Source organism: Suncus etruscus, chromosome 13 (assembly GCF_024139225.1).
Source record: "Suncus etruscus isolate mSunEtr1 chromosome 13, mSunEtr1.pri.cur, whole genome shotgun sequence".
Lineage (NCBI taxonomy): Eukaryota > Metazoa > Chordata > Mammalia > Eulipotyphla > Soricidae > Suncus > Suncus etruscus.
In genome coordinates this window covers 55,875,073-55,897,167 of record NC_064860.1, presented here as the reverse complement: position 1 = coordinate 55,897,167, position 22,095 = coordinate 55,875,073, and the positions used below count along the sequence as shown (strand labels likewise).

Genomic DNA, 22,095 nt, shown 5'->3' with positions numbered 1-22,095 from the left:
TATTGGGACATATGGTATGTACTTGATGGTTTTCAGGACTTACACTTGACTCTATGCTTAGAATTTACTTATAGTGCTGCTCAGGGGACAATATGCAGGAACCTTATCTAGGATCTTTCACCTACAAAGCAAGTGCCTTACTTTCTCTACTCTCTACTGATGCCTCTTAAAATAGCTTGTCTGGGACTCTTGATAATTTTTAGAACAAGTTTTTAATAAAAATACAGAATTTGGGAGCTGAAACGATAGCACAGCAGTAGGGTGTTTGCCTTGCATGCAGAGGATTCAGGACAGACATGATTCGATTCCCAGAGTCCCAGGTCCCCCTAACCAGGAGCAATTTCTGAGTGCATAAATATAACTGACCCCTGAGCATCACACGGTGTGGCCTGAAAAAGCAAAAATAAATCAATTAAACAAACAAATAAATAAAATACAGGATTTTAATATTAAGTGTAGGTCATTTGACTAATACTGTTATTCAATGATATCAAATGTTTTAGTAGACAAAAATAGAATGGATTTACTTTTATGTACAAGATTTTTACAATGTTCTAATTTAATTTAGTTTGTTTAGTTTAGTTCCTGGGTATTCTTCCAATTTTCTACTATTATAAATGTTATGAGTTTTATATTTTTCCATTTCATAATTTTCATGATTAGTGACTAAAATCAACTTTATTTTTTAAATTTTATGTGTATTAAGATTAATTGGATATAATCAAGAACTTTCATATAAATGTTATCCAATTAGTTAAAATATATGCATAATTCTCTTACTAGCATTAAGTCAAATAGAATTTCCATTGTTCAGAATTTCTCTGTTATATCACTGCTACAGGGACAACATAATTTCAAATTTCTCTTATCTAAAATCATAGTCAATATATGGAATTTGCAAATCCCAACTAATGGCCAGGCAATTTGGAACCAAAACCTGAATCCTAATACTCATGTAACACCATGATAATAAAAAGATGGAAATACTGGTGTTAATGAATGAACACAAAATCCTGGGGTTAATTCCAAGAACATAAGAGCTTTATAATGACCCTGAGGAAAATTATAATCATGATCTGAAGAGATTGTACAATGGGTAGAGCACTTGCTTTGCACATTCTTTATCTGAGTTTTATTACCAATATTTCATATATTCATCTGAGCAACACCAGGAGTAAATCCTGAGCACAGGACAAGGATTGAGGAGTGTGGTACCCAACCCTCCTCCACAAATACAAACATACACTGAGAAGAAAAGAATAAAGTCAGTAGCCAACAATCCTAAGAATTTTTACCAAAATGAGTCTATGGAAGAGACTTCAAGAAAGAGAAATATGGAAAATTTCAAACGAATTATTGAGCCTAACAATACAGTAACTGAATTTAATATAAAAAGTCATGTAAACTTCATTGTACTTAAAGACAACATACCTTCAATAAACAAATAATAATTTTCAAAAGGAGCCTAGCTTTGAAAAAAAAAACCTGACTTGAGTGGCTGTGTAATATTTGAAGGACCTTTGGGACCCTTGAGCACTAATTGATTGGTCATACACTTTTTAATGTATTAACTATTATTGTTGGACCATTATGTACATAAAACTTAGTAATGATAATGAATGACTTTATAACTCAGTACCTTATAGTGAATCAACAAAATTATAAAACCAGGACTTAGTTGATTTTTGATCAGTGATACAAATGTAGAAATTAACCATAACAAGTACTCTCGGAAAAACTCAAAAATCTGTAGACTAAAAAACATATTACTTAGTGATTAGTGGGTCAAAAAAGAAAGTTCAGAGGACTTTTTTAATATGGAAACAAATAAGAGTGAAGACAAAATTTATCACTAGAGCAGAAACACAAGAACAGTAATAAGAAATTCTTTAGCAATTCAGACTTACATCAGGAGAAACCAAAGACTCATATCATCTGATCTCACATCTTAAAATGTGAGGAAAAATAACCTCTTAAACTTATAGTCAATAAGAGAAGGAAAGACAGTAAGAGTGGAACTAAATAAAATATAAATTATATACTGGGGTTAGAGAGATAGCACAGAGGTAGGTCCTTTGCTTTGCACGGAGCTCATCCAGGGCAGATGGTAGTTCGAATCGTGGCATCCCATTTGGTCTTTCGTGCCTGCAAGGAGCAATTTCTGAGCACAGAGCCAGGAGTAATCCCTAAGCACCACTGAGTTTGGCCACCAAAAAAAATAAATAAATAAAATAAGAACCACCAAAAAAACATAAATAAATTATACAAATGACACAAATGACTAGTGAATACAAGAGATGTTTTGTTGAAAATCTGAACAATAGACTCATGGAAATAAAAGAAATAATAAATTGTATAAGTGAGAAAAATGCTAATATAATAATACAAAACACAAAAAATCATATTTATTTTTATATGTCATTGCTATAAAGATAATGTGTGTTGGGCCAGAGCAGTGGCACAAGCAGTAAGGAGGCTGCCTTGCTGGTGCTAGTCTAGGACAGACCATGGTTCCATCCCCGACATCTGATATGATCCCCCAAGCCAGGAGCAATTTCTGAGCACATAGTCAGTAGTAACCCCTGAACCTCACCAGGTGTGTCCCCCTAAAAAATAAAAACAAAAAGAAAATTTGTTTTAAATAATTATGATTTTAAAAGGCATTAAATACTGATATGTATTTCTCAACAGAAAGAGTATTTTGAAACAAATATTTTAGATAATTGTAAAATAATGAAATTTTATCACACTATTTCTATATTAACAGAGATATAAAATACTAAAGAAAGTTTAATTTTCTCAATGTATATATATATTAAATTTTAATAATGAATTATATTATAATTCTGAATGACCTTAGAAGGATCCTGTCAGTTCAAGTCCCTTGCTTCTAAATTAAAAGAAAAAATAGTTGATTAGATGTGCATAAAATTTTATCCTCAAAATCTGTCGACTTAATGCTAATTTCAATGCTAACTCAAATGCTTTGTATAGATGTTGATCCTCATCATTCTTCTCTCCAATGTTGGTATGGTCATGATGTTTAAGATTTATTAAAAAAAATCTCTGAATATAATTAATTGTAGGGTTATTGTGTCACATGCAATAGAAACTCTTGAAAGTGCACACTTTTAATGCATTTGAATTAGTTTCTGTTATGTATATTATTGATTTGGTTATTGCAAACAGTGCATTTCAGTAACAGTTTCAAAATGTCCAAAATGTGCAGCATATACAATTTTTGCAAAGCAATTAGTTAGAAATTGGGGAAACTTAAATGTGAAACTGCATTTTTACAAAAAAATCAATTTTACACTTTATTTGGCTTAAGCAGTTATTCTCTTTAAGATATTCTATATTTGTTTGAAGAAATTAAGTGTAATTAATCAGAAAGAACATTAAAGTTTGACACTTAATTTGAAATTTCTGTCTTGAAGCAATGAATGATTGCCTATAGAATTACATACTCCAATGAGAACCCGAATAGGAAATCTATTTGTGCTTCAAGAAGATTTCAGTATTGATGTAAGCCAAGGTAGTATTGAATATTGGCTGTCTTTTGTGATAATTATAAAAGTACACAATATGACTCTATATAACTACTTTAAATTTTTGTCCATCTTTTCTAAAATGTCTACTGAGTTATTTTAGTTTAATAGATTAATATATTTAAATAGAAATGTTGTTCCATCTAATTAGTGTATTAAATGAGAAAAATTAATAATTTAAAAAGCATTTTTGTTTATAGCTATGCCAGTGTATTAAACATCAGAATACCACTTTTAAAATTTAACATTAGTCCAGAGGAAAACGACTGGGAATATAAAAGAATGTTATTTGAATCTGGCTGATCCCAGTTAAATCCACTTCACCACATGGCCCTCTCAGCATTGCTGAGCTCTGCATGAAACTCAACATGATGAGGTATGGCCTTGGAGGCCTCCACTGCACAACAGAGGTGACATGGATAATCCTAGTACCACCTGCCTGAACATTTTTGTATCCTTAGGCTTCTCTACTGAATCACCACCAATTAGGTTGAGAATATACAGAAAGGACCTCTAGACCTACAAAGAACTACTTAGGAGGTCATCCTGTCCTGAACAATCAGTGAACATTAAAGAAATGACAATGAAGATTTTACTCTGCAGTACTTATTAAAATGTTTGTCATCTTCGTTGAATTCCTGTTTATTTCTTTTTTTCAGTGCCTCCAGCAATCACAATGCTACAGAAATCTTTTAATGCCACAGCAGAGCGAGGGGAAGAGATTACATTATCCTGCAGAGCTTCTGGCTCTCCAGAGCCTACCATCTCCTGGTACAGGTAGGGAAGGCACCACCTTCCTATGGCTTGTGTCCTTCATTAAGCTTGTGAAAAAATACATACAATTTTATGGTTACAACATAAGGAAAATATTGCTTTGAATCTTATTTTTAAATTATGTTTCTAGTGAATGGAATTATAGTACATTAGTAGGGAACTTATCTTGCAAGTGAGAAACCTGGGTTCAAACCTCACAACTTCCTGTGGCTCGACAAGTCCCACCTAATGATCTCTGAATACAGGGACTCACTAAAGTAAGCCTTTGAGAATGGCTAGTTGTGGAAAAGATTGTTTGTGGGGAAATAATGAGGATGTCAAAAGGTGGTAAATAACATAAAGGTTTTCATTGGTAACTAGTCTTAGATTATTTCTTGGAAGTAATGAGAAGGCCAAAAGGCAATTCGTAATGTAAGGGGATTCATTGGTCAAAGGTCTTGTTTCGAGGTGAGATAACTGGTCCCAAATTTTAATAGATCAATTAAAAATTACAATTTTTACAGTTATGTGGGTTAGATGAAATTATTAAAATTATCAACGAAATGATTCAACTAAAATAAAAGGCAGAAAACATTTATTTGATTGTATTAAGGGCATGTGTTAGTCTAACTGATCCAAGAGTCCCATGATGGATTTAATAATTGTATGGTTTTAATTTGAGACTATATGAGGATAGGAATTTCAGCATTAGTAGACCCAATAATGTAAATTACAACATAATAATTTATCATAATTTAACTGTAATATTTGTGTCATTATTACAGAGAAAATTCAGTAAATGAACCCTAATTTTTAGAAATTTAGAACAATTAACATGTATTATTTATATTTTGAGTAATTATATATTAATTGATTGCATAGGATATATGTAAACATAAAACAATTTTTGGACATTATTTGTTTTGAGTATCTTAATCAAATATATTTTAAAATTCCTATTTAATTAGTGGTTCAAACTGCTGAGAGGCTATGACATTCAGCAATGGATAATCTTATATAAATGTAATATATCTTATTCATTGTCATTAATTATGCATTTCTAGATATATTTATAAAAGAAGAACTTATGCACTATGAACTATTAAGTGGAACAATAACACAAGAAAATGTTTTGAAAATGAACTCAAATTGACAAAAATGTCCTTAATAAGATTTGGTTTATAAGAAAAATAACTGACATTCAATATTTTCCACTTTTATTAATGAGATTGGTCTGTAGTTTTCTTTCTTGGTGTGGTCTTGCCATCTTTGGGAATGAGTGTGATATTTATCTCATAGAAGGAGTTAGGAAGGAATCCTGTCTTTTGGATTTTGGAAGAACCTGAGGATCAGTGGTTGTAATTCTTCTCTGAATGTTTGATAAATTCACCTGTAAAACCTTTTGGACCTGGGCTTTTACATGTCCATAAACAGAGTATATTTTATTTAATAAGTTTATATTACATATCTTCATAAATTTGTTTATTTTCTGTAAATTGTAAATACTATGGTAAAATTTTTCATAGTATTCTTTGTTATCCTCTAAGCTTTCGTTTTTGTTGTAATCATTATTCTTTCATCTTGATAACCTGATATTTGGTTCCTTGTTCATACTATTTTTTGTCTCTTTGTTAGTCTCAATTAGGATTATAGTACAGTGAATTCAATGATAAGCTTTTGGTTTTAAATATTTCCCCCTTTTGTTGTTTCATTAACATCTATTCTTTTACTTTATTATTGTCTTTCTTCTGCTTTATCTTTATTTTTCCAGTTGCTTGCAATGATTTCATGGCATCAGTTTAATATCTTGTATTTATCTACATAAGCACACATTTTCTCCTTTGGGAACTTAATACATTGGTTGATAAAAACTTTGACATTAATGTTTTATTTTGAGGAAGGCTCACTTAACTCTGTTCAGTTCTTTACGGCTAGCTCTGCACTCAGTGATCTGTACTTGCATAACTCTGGTAACTAAGAGGCCGCTGGGTTTGAACCCTAATAAGCTCTGTGAAATGAAACACCATATCTACTTAAGTATCAGTCAGCATTTATTTTTTATTATTATCATTAGTTTGGGGGCCATGCACTCAGTGATCACTTCTGACTGTACTCAGAGACGTATGTGGTACCAGGGATTGAACCCAGGTCAGTCACATGCAAGTAAAATTACCTACTCATTATGTTGTTTCTATGCTATTCAATCTTATAATATTTTCAGTTTCATTATTTCTTTCAAATGTTCTGAAGGTCTGTGTAACGTTATTTTTAAAAACAATTATATATTAATGTGTTTACTTGTTTCTAAATATTATGGTATTTTTGTAGATATTTTTAATTTTACCCTAAATATTTTTTCTAAGAAATCAAGGGGATTTTTTTTTAGAAAAAAAAGGGTTATAGGACCAATTTGTTCTGATAAATTGAACATCATACTGGTTAATATTAAATTATTTTAATTATAGAATAGAATGCATATTTTACTTCTGTAGTATAAGCTATTTAGGAATTACCATATCAACTGGATTGGTATTATATTCACATATTTAGTATCCTTACTAAAAATAATTATTAGAAAGTCAGTGTTAGGTCTCTGTTTTCTTTCATGTGCTTTGGAATTCTGCTACTATTTAAATATTTGCAGTATAAGAAAATCATATTATACTGAATTTTATTTTAGATATAGTTACCCGTTTTTAATTGCCTATGAAGTAAAGTTCAATGAATTATATTAATTTCCCCTGAGCTTACTGACTTTTCCTTTATTAAAAATTCATCTTATATATAGAAATATAATTTATTATATTTTATCCACAGTATTTCCATATGTTCCTTATTTCACTTTCTTTCTTTAACTTTTATAAATATATGTTTTATAAAATAAAATATACTCTAAGATTAATTTTTATAATTATCCAGTTGCAATCTATATATTTTATATATCTTTGTATCTTGCAAATTATTTGATCATTTCCTTTTTATGATTTTTATTTTACAATTTATTGAAATATTTATCTTGTGTCAATTTAATCTCATAAATTAACCATATGCTGGGATTGTTTTTATTTTGATGATATAATCCATTACTTTGTCTCTATATCTCTTATAATATCAAAATCTTCTGGTGTTTGGGTTTTTCTTTCTGTCTCATTTCATTTGACATGGCTTCCTTTTCTTATTTGATCCAAGTTACAGAATACCAACAAGATTTTGTTCTCATATTTGAATAATATTTCATTATTCATATATGCCACCATTTATTTACTCATTTGTTATCAAGTGCTTGTATTGTTTTCAAATTTTGACTACTTAAAATAATGATACAATGAATATATGTGTCCATGCCCTTACAAATTAATGTTTTAAGTTCTTGAGGATGATGAACAGTACTAGACTTGAAGAATCAAATGAAAGATCTATTCTTGATTTCTGAAATGTTTCTAGATGATTTTCTAAGACAGCCAAATTAAGTAAAACAGGGTGAGAATATACTTTGCTATATATACTTTGGATAATATTTCACATCACATGTCAAATGACTATTATCAAAATATATAAAACATTCTAAAAGCTCACCAACAAAGTTATCATAAAAAATGATTACACAAGAAAACAATCAGTTCCTGGAAAATGATATAAAAATGGCTCATAGGTATATGTCAAATTTTCCATCAGAACAAAGTTTTGATCAATGACAAGTTTCATCTATTAACAGTTTTATTTACAGTATCATGCTACTAGCAGTGTTAACACCATACATTTTAAAACATGATAAAAATATTAGTAGGTTTTATTACTAAAAACTTAGCTTTCTTTCACTGTTTATCTGTTTGTTTGCTCTTATCTTTCTCTATGTAGTTTATATCACTTATCATGATAACCTTTATGTCTGTCCATATAGTTGAAAATGGCATAAATTAAAATTATTTATATCTTTATTTAAGCACAATGTATACCAACATTTGTAGTTGGGTTTCAGTTATAAAAAAGACATCTCCATCACCAGTGCAAGCCTCTCACCACCAATGCCAATGCCCCTCATCTCTCTCCCCTCCCACCCAATTAATTAAAATGTTTAATTTTTTATTGATACCATGTGAATTATAAATCTTTCACATTTGTATTTCAGGCATATAATGATACTGAATTAGGGCCATTCCTAAGACATGTGTTGGTCTTTCTTTATTATAGTTCCCAGCATGCATCCCATACCTCCACCCTTAGTTCTCTGGACTATAAGTACAATAGGTTTCAGGGGTCCTCAAACTTTTTAAACAGGGGGCCAGTTCACTGTCCCTCAGACCATTGGAGGGTCTGACTATAGTAAAAACAAAACTTATGAACTAATTCTTATGCACACTGCATATATTTTTTTTTGCAATGAAGAAACAAAACAGATACAAATATAATATGTGGCCCGCGGGCCATAGTTTGAGGACCACTGATTGTTATGCTTCATTTTCTTGATTATATTGTCATATATTTTGATTGAGTATTTAGATCTGACCATTTTTTTTTTATTTTTACTCAATGCTCTGAAAACCACTTAGCACCTGGGTCTCATCCAACATTTTTGTTTCTTTTCTCAATTTTTAGAAAGACATAGAAATATGAGCCAGCACAAAATGATACAAGTTCTAAGGTTCTATGAAAAAGGTGGGAGTCCCTATCTAGAAGATATAAGTAAAATTAAAAGAAGAAGAGAAAAATGGGTGGGCAAATGTGGCAAGTTTGTTTCTTTACTTGGGTTTTTTACATAGGCACAGTAAACTTTGGGGAAATTAGAAAGGAAATTCCCGTTGCTTAAGACAACAGGGTATTTCCAGCCATGAAGCATACTGTTATTAAACTGACTGCAGTCTCCAGGCAAGTTGGTTGTCCAAATCCAAGGTCTTTCTTTATGGTCGTAGGAAAAATTCTGCTCTGTTGGCTGTCAAAGTCAATCTACTATAATTAGAGATCTTGCTTTTTGCACAAGTCAAAACCTAGGATAAAGTCTTTCATCCTGGTCCCAGTAAAAGTTCAGCTCAGTCATAGTTGTTTTAAGTCAGACTTCTGTAATTAGAGATCTGGTTTTAGCACAGATCATAGAATAAAGCATCTTCTGATTTCATCTCACCATTCAGTTGGTGAGGGAGGGCGTCCTGCCTTCAAATCTGGTTTTACTATTTCCTTGTTTTCAGGGTGTCATATTTTTAAAAGATATGAGTAGTATTTCATGGTGTAGAACAAATTTTGAAAATATTTTAATTCAGTTTGAGATCTTTTTGTTAAGACTTTTGCCTATATGTTAATTGGATTAGTTTGCAAACTGTATGTGGTTTATGATATTATTTTAAACTTTTTTTTTGTTTTAGAATAAAATAGTGTAATGTTGACTTTGAGAATATCTAGTAATATCTCTTCTTTTTACTATAATAAAAGAATTAAAAATAGAGCCAGATTGATAGCACAGCATATAGGCATTTGCCTTGCAAACGGCCTACCTAGATTCGATTTCTGACATCCTATATGGTTCCCCCGTACCTTCCAGGAGTGTGTTCAGCAGAACACAGAGCCAGAAGTAATACCTGAGCACCACTGGGTGTGGCTCACAAAAGCAACCAAAAACTATTGAAAAATAGATATTGTTTATTCTTTGAATTGTTATAATTCACTGGTAAATTCAATCTGGTATTTTATTATGGAGAGAGATGGTTGTTATTTCAATATCATAAATTTTTACAGTTCTATTCATAATTTCTACCTTGTTTTGATTCAATCTTCAAATGTTTATATTTAAAATAGAATTCATATATATTATAGATTGTACCAATTGTGGACATATAATAAATTGTTCTTAATACCATTTTTGATTAATTATATATTTTTGATCTTACATTTATAATTTCATTTAACTATTTTGCTTTTATTAGTTGAAAATTTTATGAATTGATTATGAATCAATTACTCATTAATAATCATTAATTATGCCCTCAGGAGAGCATATACTTTAAATATCATTGTATATTAAATTCAATTATGGATTTAAAAATACCATATAAGAATTTTATATATATATCATATAAGAAAATTATAGCAAATGAAGCAAAAATTAAAGAAATCAAGAAAGAGAAAGAAACTAAGAAAAATACATTAGAGACTTCACACATAAAGGGAATCATAGAAATCCCTTTATATGTAAATTGATTTAAAATATATTTTATTATTGAAAAAGTTTAAAGCTTTTAGTAGAATTCAAAAAGTCAAGTTAACGTAGCATGAAAACTAATTCAGTCTCATAAGCATTGAGAATATATAGAAAAATCATGATTATTGGCTTTCTTGATTATATATAAAATGCTTTATATAATTTTGATATCAATTTTTATCTTCAAAATATAAAAGTATTATTACATAAATTTTTATTTAAATTGCAATTTCTTTGGTTTCCAAAATTGATGTGCTATATGATTTCTTTATAATGTTCCAGGAACTTAGTAAATAAATATATTAAGTAAATGTTAAGTCAGCAATATAATATGTGTACATAACATGAAAATCGTCAAGGCTCTCTTTTTTGTCTAATAATAAATTACTAACAATGAAATTGCAAGTGATGCAATATGCATGAATGTCAAGATTTATTCAAAGAGAAAATGTTACTTCTATATCAAAAATAAAATATTTATAATTTCCATGTATATATACAGTATCATTGAACATCTAAAATCATAATTTTCATTGGGATATTACTTTGTCTCTAAATAATAGCTATGAAATTATTGACAGCTACAACTAACAAATGTTGAATGTGCTCTGCTCCTAAGTTATGAAATCAGATTCATGGTTATCAATCTTATTTTTTCTGTAGGAATGGCCAACTTATTGAAGATAATGAAAAGTATATGTTGAAAGGAAGCAATACTGAACTCACTGTCAAGAACATAATCAATAGTGATGGGGGTCCTTATGTCTGCAAGGCTACAAATAAAGCAGGAGAAGATGAAAATCAGGCATTTCTCCAAGTCTTTGGTAAGTATTTTAACATGCCATAATAAAATGTGATGTCAAATATTAAAAAGTTAGTGTGGCATCCAGAATATTATATTATCTGAATTAGATGTAGCGACTAAAGAACAAGTACAGGAACCGGAGAACACCAATGTCACACACTCACTGACTAATCACAAGCAACACTCACTCATGGACTTTGACCACAAAGCAGTTACCAGAGAGGAGGGAGGGAGAGAAGAAGAAAAAGATTAGTGGTCCCTGAGACTACATTGGCGGAATATTTGTATTTTGCTGGTAGTCATGGTAGCTTACCATTTAAATATATGTGATAACATATATTTTTAAAAGATGTGTTATATGGGGGTGGAGAGGTGGTACAGGAAGTAGGGTGTTGCCTTGCACATGGCTAACCTTGGATGGACCGTGGTTCGATCCCATATGGTCCCCCAAGCTAGGTGTGATTTCTGAGCACATAGTCAGGAGTAACCCCTGAGCGTCACCGGGTGTGGCTCAAAAATAAAAAAGGTCTCATACATATATATGTATATATATACATATATATGTATTCTAAAACATATAGTAATATGAATTCGCTCTTAATAAAAATAGACAAAAATCCTGTGATGTCTAGAGTTTGACTTCAGTTTTACTTTTAATTCATAGGGATCCTTTAGTGTTTAAACCACTTTAACAATTGAAACTAAAATATTTTTATCTTATTCATAAAATATAGTTTACAATTTTAATTTTCAGAGGTGGAGTTATAGCACAGCAATTAAGGCACTTATCTTGCACACAGCTCACCCAAGTTGATCCCAGTTACCCTATATAGTACTCTGAGTTGTAGAAGTAATCTCTGAGCCAAAAGTAAGTCCTGAGTACCATCAGGTGTAGTACAAAATCAAAATAAATACATCAAAGTAAAAAGTAATTCTCAGGGTTGGAGAGGTGGTCCTAGAGGTAAGGTGTTTGCCTTGTAAGTGCTAGCTTACGACTCGCTTCGATCCCTGGTGTCCCATGTGGTCCCCTCAAATCAGGGGCGATTTTTGAGCACATAGCCAATAGTAACCCCTGAACATCAAACTGGTGTGACTCAAAAAAACAAACAAAAAAAGTGATTCTCAAATTAAACTTTAGAGCTGCTTATAAATTCTCATAAATAATTTTCTATCTCAATATAAACAGTGAAATATATTTTCCTAAAATATACATGTATATTTACCAATATATATATATGTATATACATATATGTATATATATATGGGTTGATGATTTGTTTGTTTGTTTTGGGGGCCACACCCAATGATGCTCAGGGGTTACTCCTTGCTATGCTCTCAAGAATAGTCCCTGGCCCGTCCTGGGTCAGCCAAGTGCAAGGAAAACGCCCTTCAGCTGTGCTATCACTCCAGCCCCAACAACGTATTTTTAAAATAAAAAATGACATATTGAGAATATTAGGATTCTAGTTTTTAAGATTAAAAATATATAAATTATTTTACAATATTAATTAAATGTTAAGATCTTTTTAAATGTCTTATAATTTTAAAAGTGCTAGCATTTAAAAGTTCCCCTGCATATTTTCAGGATTAATCCTAAAGCACAAAACCAATTGTAAACTCAAGAAAACTGTAGGGTCGGGGCCAGAGAGATAGCATGGAGGTAAGGCGTTTGCCTCTCATGCAGGAGGTCATCGGTTCGAATCCCGGCGTCCCATATATGGTCCTCCCGTGCCTGCCAGGAGCAATTTCTGAGCCTGGAGCCAGGAATAACCCCTGAGCACTGCCGGGTGTGACCCAAAAAAACCACAAAAAAAAAAAAAAAAAAAAAAAAAAGAAAACTGTAGGGTATGACCCACAAACTAAAAATTAAAAAAGTAAAATAAGAGGGTTTTAATTTTATTCATATTAAATCAAATCAATTAAAAGTAATAGGGTGATTCTAAGTTGGCAGGAAACTACTAGAAATTATTATTTGTCTCTTGGTTTTCAAGCACTTTACATTATATTTCACTGATAAGAGAAGCATCTTTTGAAATTATCTTTCTTATAACTTTGCATCTCTCACGCCACCTTTCCAACCCCCCTATATAAGCATGTCTGTGTAAGGTAGAATATAAATAATGACATCTATTAAAATGACCTGGAAATGCAACTTTGGCTTTTAAGTCAAATGTAATGCTTTTTTCAATACAGATTGAATAATGTATATATTTTTTACAGTACAGCCTCACATAATACAACTTAAAAATGAGACTACATATGAAAATGGGAAAGTCACCCTTGTATGTGAAGCAGAAGGGGAGCCTATTCCAGAGATCTCCTGGAAAAGAGCGGTGGACGGGGTCACTTTTTCTGAAATCAGTAAGGTAACTACTCATTTCCTAGTCTTTTCTGTTTCCAGTGATGATTAAATATTTCACACATTATGTTTTACAGTGCACCAACCTACAAAGTAACAATGGAATCTTATAGGACAAAACCAACTAAACAAGTTCAGAAAGAAAGGAAGTTAAAATGCATCTTTAAAGATATTTTAGTTAGATCACAGTTTGGTATTCTTAAAATATTTCTAACCTGGAATTTTAGTTTATATTGTTTCTACATGTATATTTTATATTTATTATATTTTTAATGATATTACACAGTGAGAAAATAAAAAAATTTGGATTCACTAAAAATAGCTATAATCAAAGGATACATTTTATAACTGAATTTCTGTAGAATAATAGTGTTCTGTTTTCTCATAATTTAGATTAGAATACAGAGGAATAAGTACAAGAATAAAGAGGAATATTCATTATGTAATATATATTTACATATATACTATCTAATTAATATAAGGCAATGATTGTGTATTAATTTATTATATAAGTCATCAAATATTACTGTCCTTAGAATTTATGAGTTATATTACTAATGTTTTTATAACTGCTTTATTAAGTGTATAGATACAAGAGAAATAGGAAAGGAAAAATAGTGATTTAGTGATAATATATAATTATCATTTTCACAAGTGTACAGATATTTAAAGTTGAACTGGCAGGTTTCAATTTTAAGGTTTAAGAAAAACTCTCCTTCCAATCTCTAAGTCAATTTATGCCAGTAGCTGATTTCTAAAATACAGGTTTTACGTATCAATAATGATAACAGATACATTTGAAATATGATTATATAAAATATGCTTTACTTCTGGTACATCAGGCTTTTTTTTGCATACTTAAAACAAATATCAATACAATGGCCCTTTCTTTTGCCCTCCATCATTGAAGAATATGTCTCATATATTCTGATTCTTTACTCCCATTACCCACACAAATGTTGGCATATTTACTGTGTAATAGTTATTCTTATTTTATATGCTTATTTTCTGTACCCATTTTAAAATAAAGTGTATTAATTATTAGGACATGTGTAACTATGTGGTAAGGCAGACATGATATGATTTAAAAATAATTTATTATCAACCTGACCAGTGTTTTCGTGCCACAGTTAATCTGAATATCATTTACATATCCATATTGCTTTGTTTGTTTGTTTGTTTGGTTGGTTGGTTGGTTGGTTGGTTGGGTTTTTTGGTTTGTTTTTGGGTCATACTCAGAGGCACTCAAGGGTTACTCTTGGCTCTGTGCTCAGAAATCGCTTCTGGCAGGCACAGGGGGCCATATGGGCTGCAGGGATTCGAACCACTATCTGTCCTGGATCAACTGCGTGCAAAGCAGATGCCCAGTCACTGTTCTATCTCTCCAGCCTACATATCTATATTGTTAGGTGTTAAAAAATTAGTTAGAAGGGCTGAAGCCATAGCGCAGCAATAGGGTCTTTACATTGCAAGTGGCTGACCTGAGTTGGACTTGTGTTCTATCCCTGGCGTCCCATATGGTCCCCCAAGCCAGGAGCCATTTCTGAGCGCATAGCCAAGAATAACCCCTGATCAAGCTGGATGTGGCCATAAAACCAAAATAATAATATTTATAATAATAATAATAATAAAAAAAGTAATTAGACTTTTGAAACTATGATATGGCTTTAAATATTCATTAGTAATGCGTTATTATCAAACATCATTTGATTAATACATTTCATGTGCTTATGTTCATTTAAAGTATATTTATATTATCTCTACAGTATATTGCTTAAAAATACTTTCTATGGGCCAGAGTGATAGCACAGATGTAGTGTATTTTCTTTGCACGCAGTCAGCCAGGTCAGAAACAGATTCGATTCGCAGCATTCCATATGGTTCCTGAGTCTTCTGAGCAAAGAGCCAGGATTAACCCTAAGTGCCATCGGTTTGACCCCCAAACTTCCCTAATATATTTCTTGACAAGATTTAGGGTGGTATAGGCCAAAGTGATAGCACAGTGGGTTGGGTGTTTACCTTGCACATGGCCAACAGGGTTTAGTCCCAGGCATTACATATGATCCCTGAAGCCCTTCAGAAGTGATTTCTGAGTACAGAGCTAGTAGTAACCCCTGAGTGCCAATATTGTGCCCCCCCAATAAAACCAAAAACAATATTTTAATTTAAAGAGAAATTATTCTCATTTTATAGTTTTCCATACATACAACATAAACAATTGTATTATTTTACCTATTAAAATGTATTATCAACTATTCTGTATCAACTTAATGTTTTATTCTAAATACTAAGAGAACACCCAGAGTGCATGTGTAAATGTGTTCAACTAGAGCTGTGGGAAAATAATCTCTAGTTTTGTTTATGAAGGCATTATAATTTATTCTTAAATATTTTATAAATACTATATACCTAAAACTATTTTTCACTATAATGCATTTACACATTATATTTGCAACTTATTTTCAATAATATTTACTCTGTCATATTAATTCCCTAAAATAACTTTCATATTTTCATTAATATTCTGTGCATAAGACATTTATCCATCCATATTTCTATTTTCTTAATAGCTGAAATTTATGAGATAAATAATTCAGCTGAAAATTGATGTAAGATAATTAGTTTTAAGTTTATGATAAATTAGTTTATGTTTTCAATTTCAATGTAATGAGTTGGTCTGCTTCAACCATGGAACTATAATTTGAATACTGTAATGTGATACGTTTTCCTTAAGTGTGAATGATTTACATTGTAAAACTATGAGTAGCCATAGTCTTTTATATTCCAAAGGGCATACCATATTATATTCAATATCATATTTTACCTTTGTTACATAATTTTAGTAAATTTTACATTGTTCATTATATTATGTGTAAACTATTCTTATACTTCAGAAAATATTTACCTACAGTATGATTGAACAGTATGATGATATTGTAGCAGAGTAGATAGAGATTTTTATTTCTCTTGCTATGGAACATAGTTTGGGGTTGTACTTATCTGATGAATCACTTGGAGTCTGTTAAAATGCAGATAATAAATTTCTACCCGCTGAGGTTGATTTAAATTGTGTGGCACAGAGCCTAGGAGTATATATTTAATAAAGTTATCAGTTGATGTCAGATAGAATAGTATTCAGTACATATTTTGTAAGCAATTTCTATCTGCTTGTCAAATGAGGCTTAACAACTTTTTCTTTAAATAGAAAAATATTCTTTAACAAATTACTTGGCAACTGATAGAAACTTGAAAAACACGGGACAAAATTAAGCAAAATGTATATCATGCTTTCATACAAGACTCTGATAAAATTATCTATAGTAAACCATAAGTAAAATAGTCCTAATAATTAAATCCAAAATGCAATATATATTAGATAAATGTACTCATCATGTAATTATGAATGATTTATTTTCTTGCCAAATTTTTAATCTATAAACTCAGTTTCAGCTATGAATTCTCACCATAGGAAACAGAAATAATATACCTGTGAATTAAATTTACAGATATATGTTTTTATTTGAATTAAAATTAAGTATAGTCTATCCTCAAGAATTAAAATATCTATATTCCCAAAGCATTGCAGACTCAATAATTACAGTGTCATTTTTTTTTCAAAACATAAAATTCTAAAACTTGGGGCCGGTGAGGTGGCGCTAGAGGTAAGGTGTCTTCCTTGCAAGCGCTAGTCAAGGAAGGACCGCGGTTCTATACCCCGGCATCCCATATGGTCCCCCCAATCCAGGGGCAATTTTTGAGCGCTTAGCCAGGAGTAACCCATGAGCATCAAACAGGTGTGGTCCGAAAAACCAAAAAAAAAAAAAAATTCTAAACCTTGAGGAAATGATAATGTTCTGCTCATTGTTAAGAGTGACATTTCTTAAGAAATCATTCTTAAGTGTGACAACACATATGCTATCAATTGAAATTCCAATATTTTAATAGGAAAATAAGCATACTAGTAGCATAAAATTGTACATATTGTAATAAACAGTAAAAGTAATTTAGTACTTTAGGATCAGAAGAAAACAATATGTAATAGGAACATAACTGTAATACTTAGAAATTATAGTAGGAAAAGTTAAATTCCAGCATTACAGTGATGAACACAGTGAACTGACTTATTTTCTGGTACCATAACACATTAATTCAAAATAAGTCTTCTGTGGAACCAACTCTAGTTTGATACCTTGTCCAGCTCTACCAGGAATAATCTTTACAGCACAGTTCCAGAAATAAAGCGTGAGAACTATTGGATGTGATCACAAAAAAAAAGGAGTGACAAAGAAAATCATAAAATGATGCTACTAACTCTTTTATTGACACTTGTTATAAGATGAACCATAAAAATACCACAAGCATGAACATATGTCCATCCTAGGTCAGCCACTTGCAAGGCAAACACCCTACCTCTGTGCCACTGCTCCGATTCCTATATGCCATTTTTAATTTAAAGCCAGTAAAATATCAGATCAACTTCATTCCAAGAGATTCATATTTTATTGTTCTTTATTACAACATTTATTTTTATTTCTTCTTTTTTTATTACTTTTTAATTTTTGGGACATACCTAGCAGCACTCAGCGGTTACTCATGGCTCTGCCCTCATAAATTGCTCCTGGCTCAGGGGAACAAATAGGATGCCGGGTACAAAACGTGTGTCTGTCCTGGGTCAGCCATATACAAGGCAAATGTGCTATCACTGTGTTACCACTCCAGCACCTGTTTTTATTTGTTCAGTGTTTATTTGTTAAGTACTTCCAAGAAGGATTTCTTTTCCAGAAACTTTTTCAGTTACTTTAGTGGCCATGAATTAGTTTCACTATGTTTGTCTCCAAAGCATTATATTTTTGCCTTTGATTCTAGTGATAAGATAGTTGGATATAATGTTCTGGACTGAAGGTCTCCTCCATTGAAGACTTTGAATATATCAAATAATTAACATTTGACATATAGAATTTAATTTGATAAATCATGCAGTCCTATAATATTTTTATAATATTCTTTTGCTGTTTTCAGGATAGAAGTTCTTATTTTTTTGACTTTATGATTATAGTTTGTGATTAAGTCTATATTTTCCTTTACAGTGTTGAGCTATATTTATTAAGTAACATAACTCTTTTCTTAATTGATTTGGGAATGTTCTTGGATAATTTATTATAAGAATTCTACTCCTATCTATCTATAACATTAACAATGTAAATGTGATACTATTTTATGCTTTTCTTTTTAAAAATGTATTTTATCCTGATATGTGTTTGTGATTTAATTGTGCATTTATATCAAGTTTCCTTATTTTTTCTCTCATTCTTTCTCTGCAACTCAAATTTGCCTTTTATAATTTCAAATAAGTAGAGTTCTTTAACAAAATAAAATATAAAATTTAAAGATTATTTTGATATAAATTATAAATAGTTTAATGTTTGGTGTGGAATAAAATGCAAAAAATATTATATTAAAGAAGGAAAAGACCTTGGGTCATTTTAGTAAATTAGCCTATTATCTTTGTAACTATGAACTGAAGGGCAGGCTTCTAATTAGATGTATAAAGAATTGATCGTCTTCATTTCCAGCCTCCAGAGAACAGGTGAGATCTTTAATGCTTGTTATTGTTTTCTCCTTTGTTTTGCAGTTTGAGGTATACTTGACTGTGCTTTGCCTCAGCTTAGTATTTAATTGGCTGCATCTGACTGTGCTTGAGGAACCATGTGGTGGTTCTCTTCCAAGAGTATGCAAAAAATACTCTTAGCACATTGATCTATTGCTCCAGTTCTGAATTTTATTTTATTTTTAAAAATTATTTTAAAAGTCTCATTGCATCACATTGGCTTATATTAATGTAAATTTAGAAGAACTGGATAGATAGTACCGAAGTACAGCAGGTGGGAATCCTACCTTGTGTACAGTGGACTTAGTCTTAGTCCTTAGCATATCTTTGACTCTGTGAGACTTTCCAGGAGCAATTCATGAGCACAGAGATAGAAGTAACCATTAAACACTGTGGTACTCAACACAATAATATAAATATTTATGTACATATAAATTTATATAGAATTTATATACATATATAATTTTATATAAATTTACATATATTTAAATTAAAAATATGATGTTACTGTACCATGCTCATCACCAAGCACCTTTCCCTCCTCACTACAGTCCTTTGCACTTTTGTATTACATTCCTCACTATTCTCAATAAACTTACTAGCACTGTTTAGTTTTATTTCATATTTTTTGGGGGGCATTTTGGGTCACACCCAGAGATGCTCAGGGGTTACTCCTGGCTATGTGTGTACAAAAATCGTTCCTATCTTGAGGGGGCATATAGAATGCAAGCGTTGAACCTCGGTCCGTGCTTGGTCAGCTGCGTGCAAGGCAAATGCCCTACTGCTATGCAATAGCTCCGGACCCTATTTTCAGACATTTTTATCTTCTCTACCTCCCTTCTGTATTCTAGAGAATCTCTTTCTCGAAAGAAGAGGGGTGCTTACATGCATCAGGTAGACCAGTTATTATTTCTGGAGCTCAGGTAATGTGACAGTTCTTGGTTCCATGATATTTTCTCTCTGTGGCCAGCCAAGGACAAGTGTATTCTTTGTTCCCATGACACTGTAGCAACTAGATATTTGTATAATGTTATCATGCCCACGACTTTACCAATGGTACCTTGTATACTTTTTGGTAAAAACTCAGATCTTTCTGTGAATGTGGACTGTTTTGTTGCTTGGTTGATGGTAATATTCTTGTTTGACACACAACTAGGGACTCACTTCGATGTACCCAAGGACAGAGGGACATTTCCCTCTTCCTCTGTTTTGTCTAAGATTATTGATCTTTCTTAAAATTGAGCTTTTTAATTGTCCTCTACCTAATTATTTGGTATGCCCATAATAATAAAATTTCTAAATAACTTTGTTCTGGTGTTATCATGAATTATGGATGTTCTCCTGAATGGAGTATTTATCTGCATGAGTAAAATCTAAATATAGGGGCCAGAGCAGTGGCAGAGTGATAGGGCATTTGCCTTGCACTTGTCTGACCTAGAACTGACCGTGGTTTGATTCCTTGGCATCCCATATGGTCCTCCGAGCCAGGAGCAATTTCTGAGCACAAAGCCATGGAGTAACTCCTAGTGTCACCAGGTGGGGCCCAAAGTCCAAACAAAATATAAATATAAATATAACTGATGTTCCCTCCAATTTGGGATAAGACGTATGACACACTCTCATATACTAAGAACCACCACATGGAAAATGAATTGCTTGGCTTAAAAAATAAAGATTATCCTTTGTTTAGCACAATGGAGAGCCTGAGCAAATTTAAACAATAAAACTTGCTTCTATGTGAGGCCATTCTAAGGCATTGGGCACATCCTGCAGATTCTGTACTCCGGGGTGATTATTGGCAGGCCTTGCAACATTTAGAATTGAACTGAGTGGCCATGTTCAAAGCAGTACCTTACCTACTATGCAGACGCTGACCTGAGGCTACTGTCTTTAAACCTGGCTTTTCTATTGTTTTATAGAATTCACAAAAAATTAATAACAGAGAATCAGAGTTATGAAGAACAGGAATGTGGTTAAGGAAAACAAAGACTTATACCTTAGAAAGAAAGTCTTTGTTTTTGGTTTTTGGGTCACACCCGGCAGCGCTCAGGGGTTACTCCTGGCTCTATGCTCAGAAATCGCTCCTGACAGGCTCAGGGGACCATATGGGATGCCGGGATTCGAAACACCGACCTTCTGCATGGAAGGCAAACGCCTTACTTCCATGCTATCTCTCTGCCCCTAGGAAAAAAAGGTCTTAATAAAACAGAGATAAATGGATGAACTGATAGAGTTCAAAATTATGATCAGAAAGATACCACCGAAGTTTCAAGTAAATAATTTAAATTGGTAACAAAATCTTTCTAAGCTATACTTACATCAGATAAAACAGTCCCTAAAATAAAGACTGCAGAGGGACTGTGGCTCAAGCGAGAGTACTTGGATGTGAGACACTGCTCTGATATCTGTCACTTTATGGTCTGCTGAGTACAACCTGGTATTTCACTGTCATCAAGCCTTATTTGATATAGATAACTCTGAATAGCTCCTAATAAAGCTTGTTGCTCAGATTTATAGGCACTGCCATATAGACTCCTGCAATAACTAACCAATACTAACAGGGGATAAAATTGCAGGAAGTTTCTTGCATAATGATAATTGTCAGGATCAAATTAGTATATAATATTTAAAAATATTAATGCATTCAGGGGCCGGGTGGTGGCGCTAGAGGTAAGGTGCTGCCTTGCCTGCGCTAGCCTTGGACGGACCATAGTTTCATCCCCCGGTGTCCCATATGGCCGGTCCCCCAAGCCAGGAGTGACTTCTGAGCACATAGCCAGGAGTAACCCCTGAGTGTCACCGGGTGTGGCCCAAAAACCAAAATATATATAT

The 22,095-nt window shown here is 32.0% G+C and overlaps 1 protein-coding gene across 2 annotated transcripts in view; it reads left to right on the top strand.

Annotated features, from left to right (window-relative positions):
• Window positions 1–22,095, top strand: part of NCAM2 (neural cell adhesion molecule 2) — a 424,349-nt gene that overhangs the window by 276,547 nt on the left and 125,707 nt on the right. For both annotated transcript variants that reach the window (XM_049785726.1, XM_049785727.1), the window contains exons 6-8: window positions 4,208–4,325; window positions 11,155–11,315; window positions 13,517–13,662. In XM_049785726.1, the coding sequence (XP_049641683.1) occupies window positions 4,208–4,325; window positions 11,155–11,315; window positions 13,517–13,662 (425 nt within the window). The remainder of the gene's footprint in view (window positions 1–4,207; window positions 4,326–11,154; window positions 11,316–13,516; window positions 13,663–22,095) is intronic.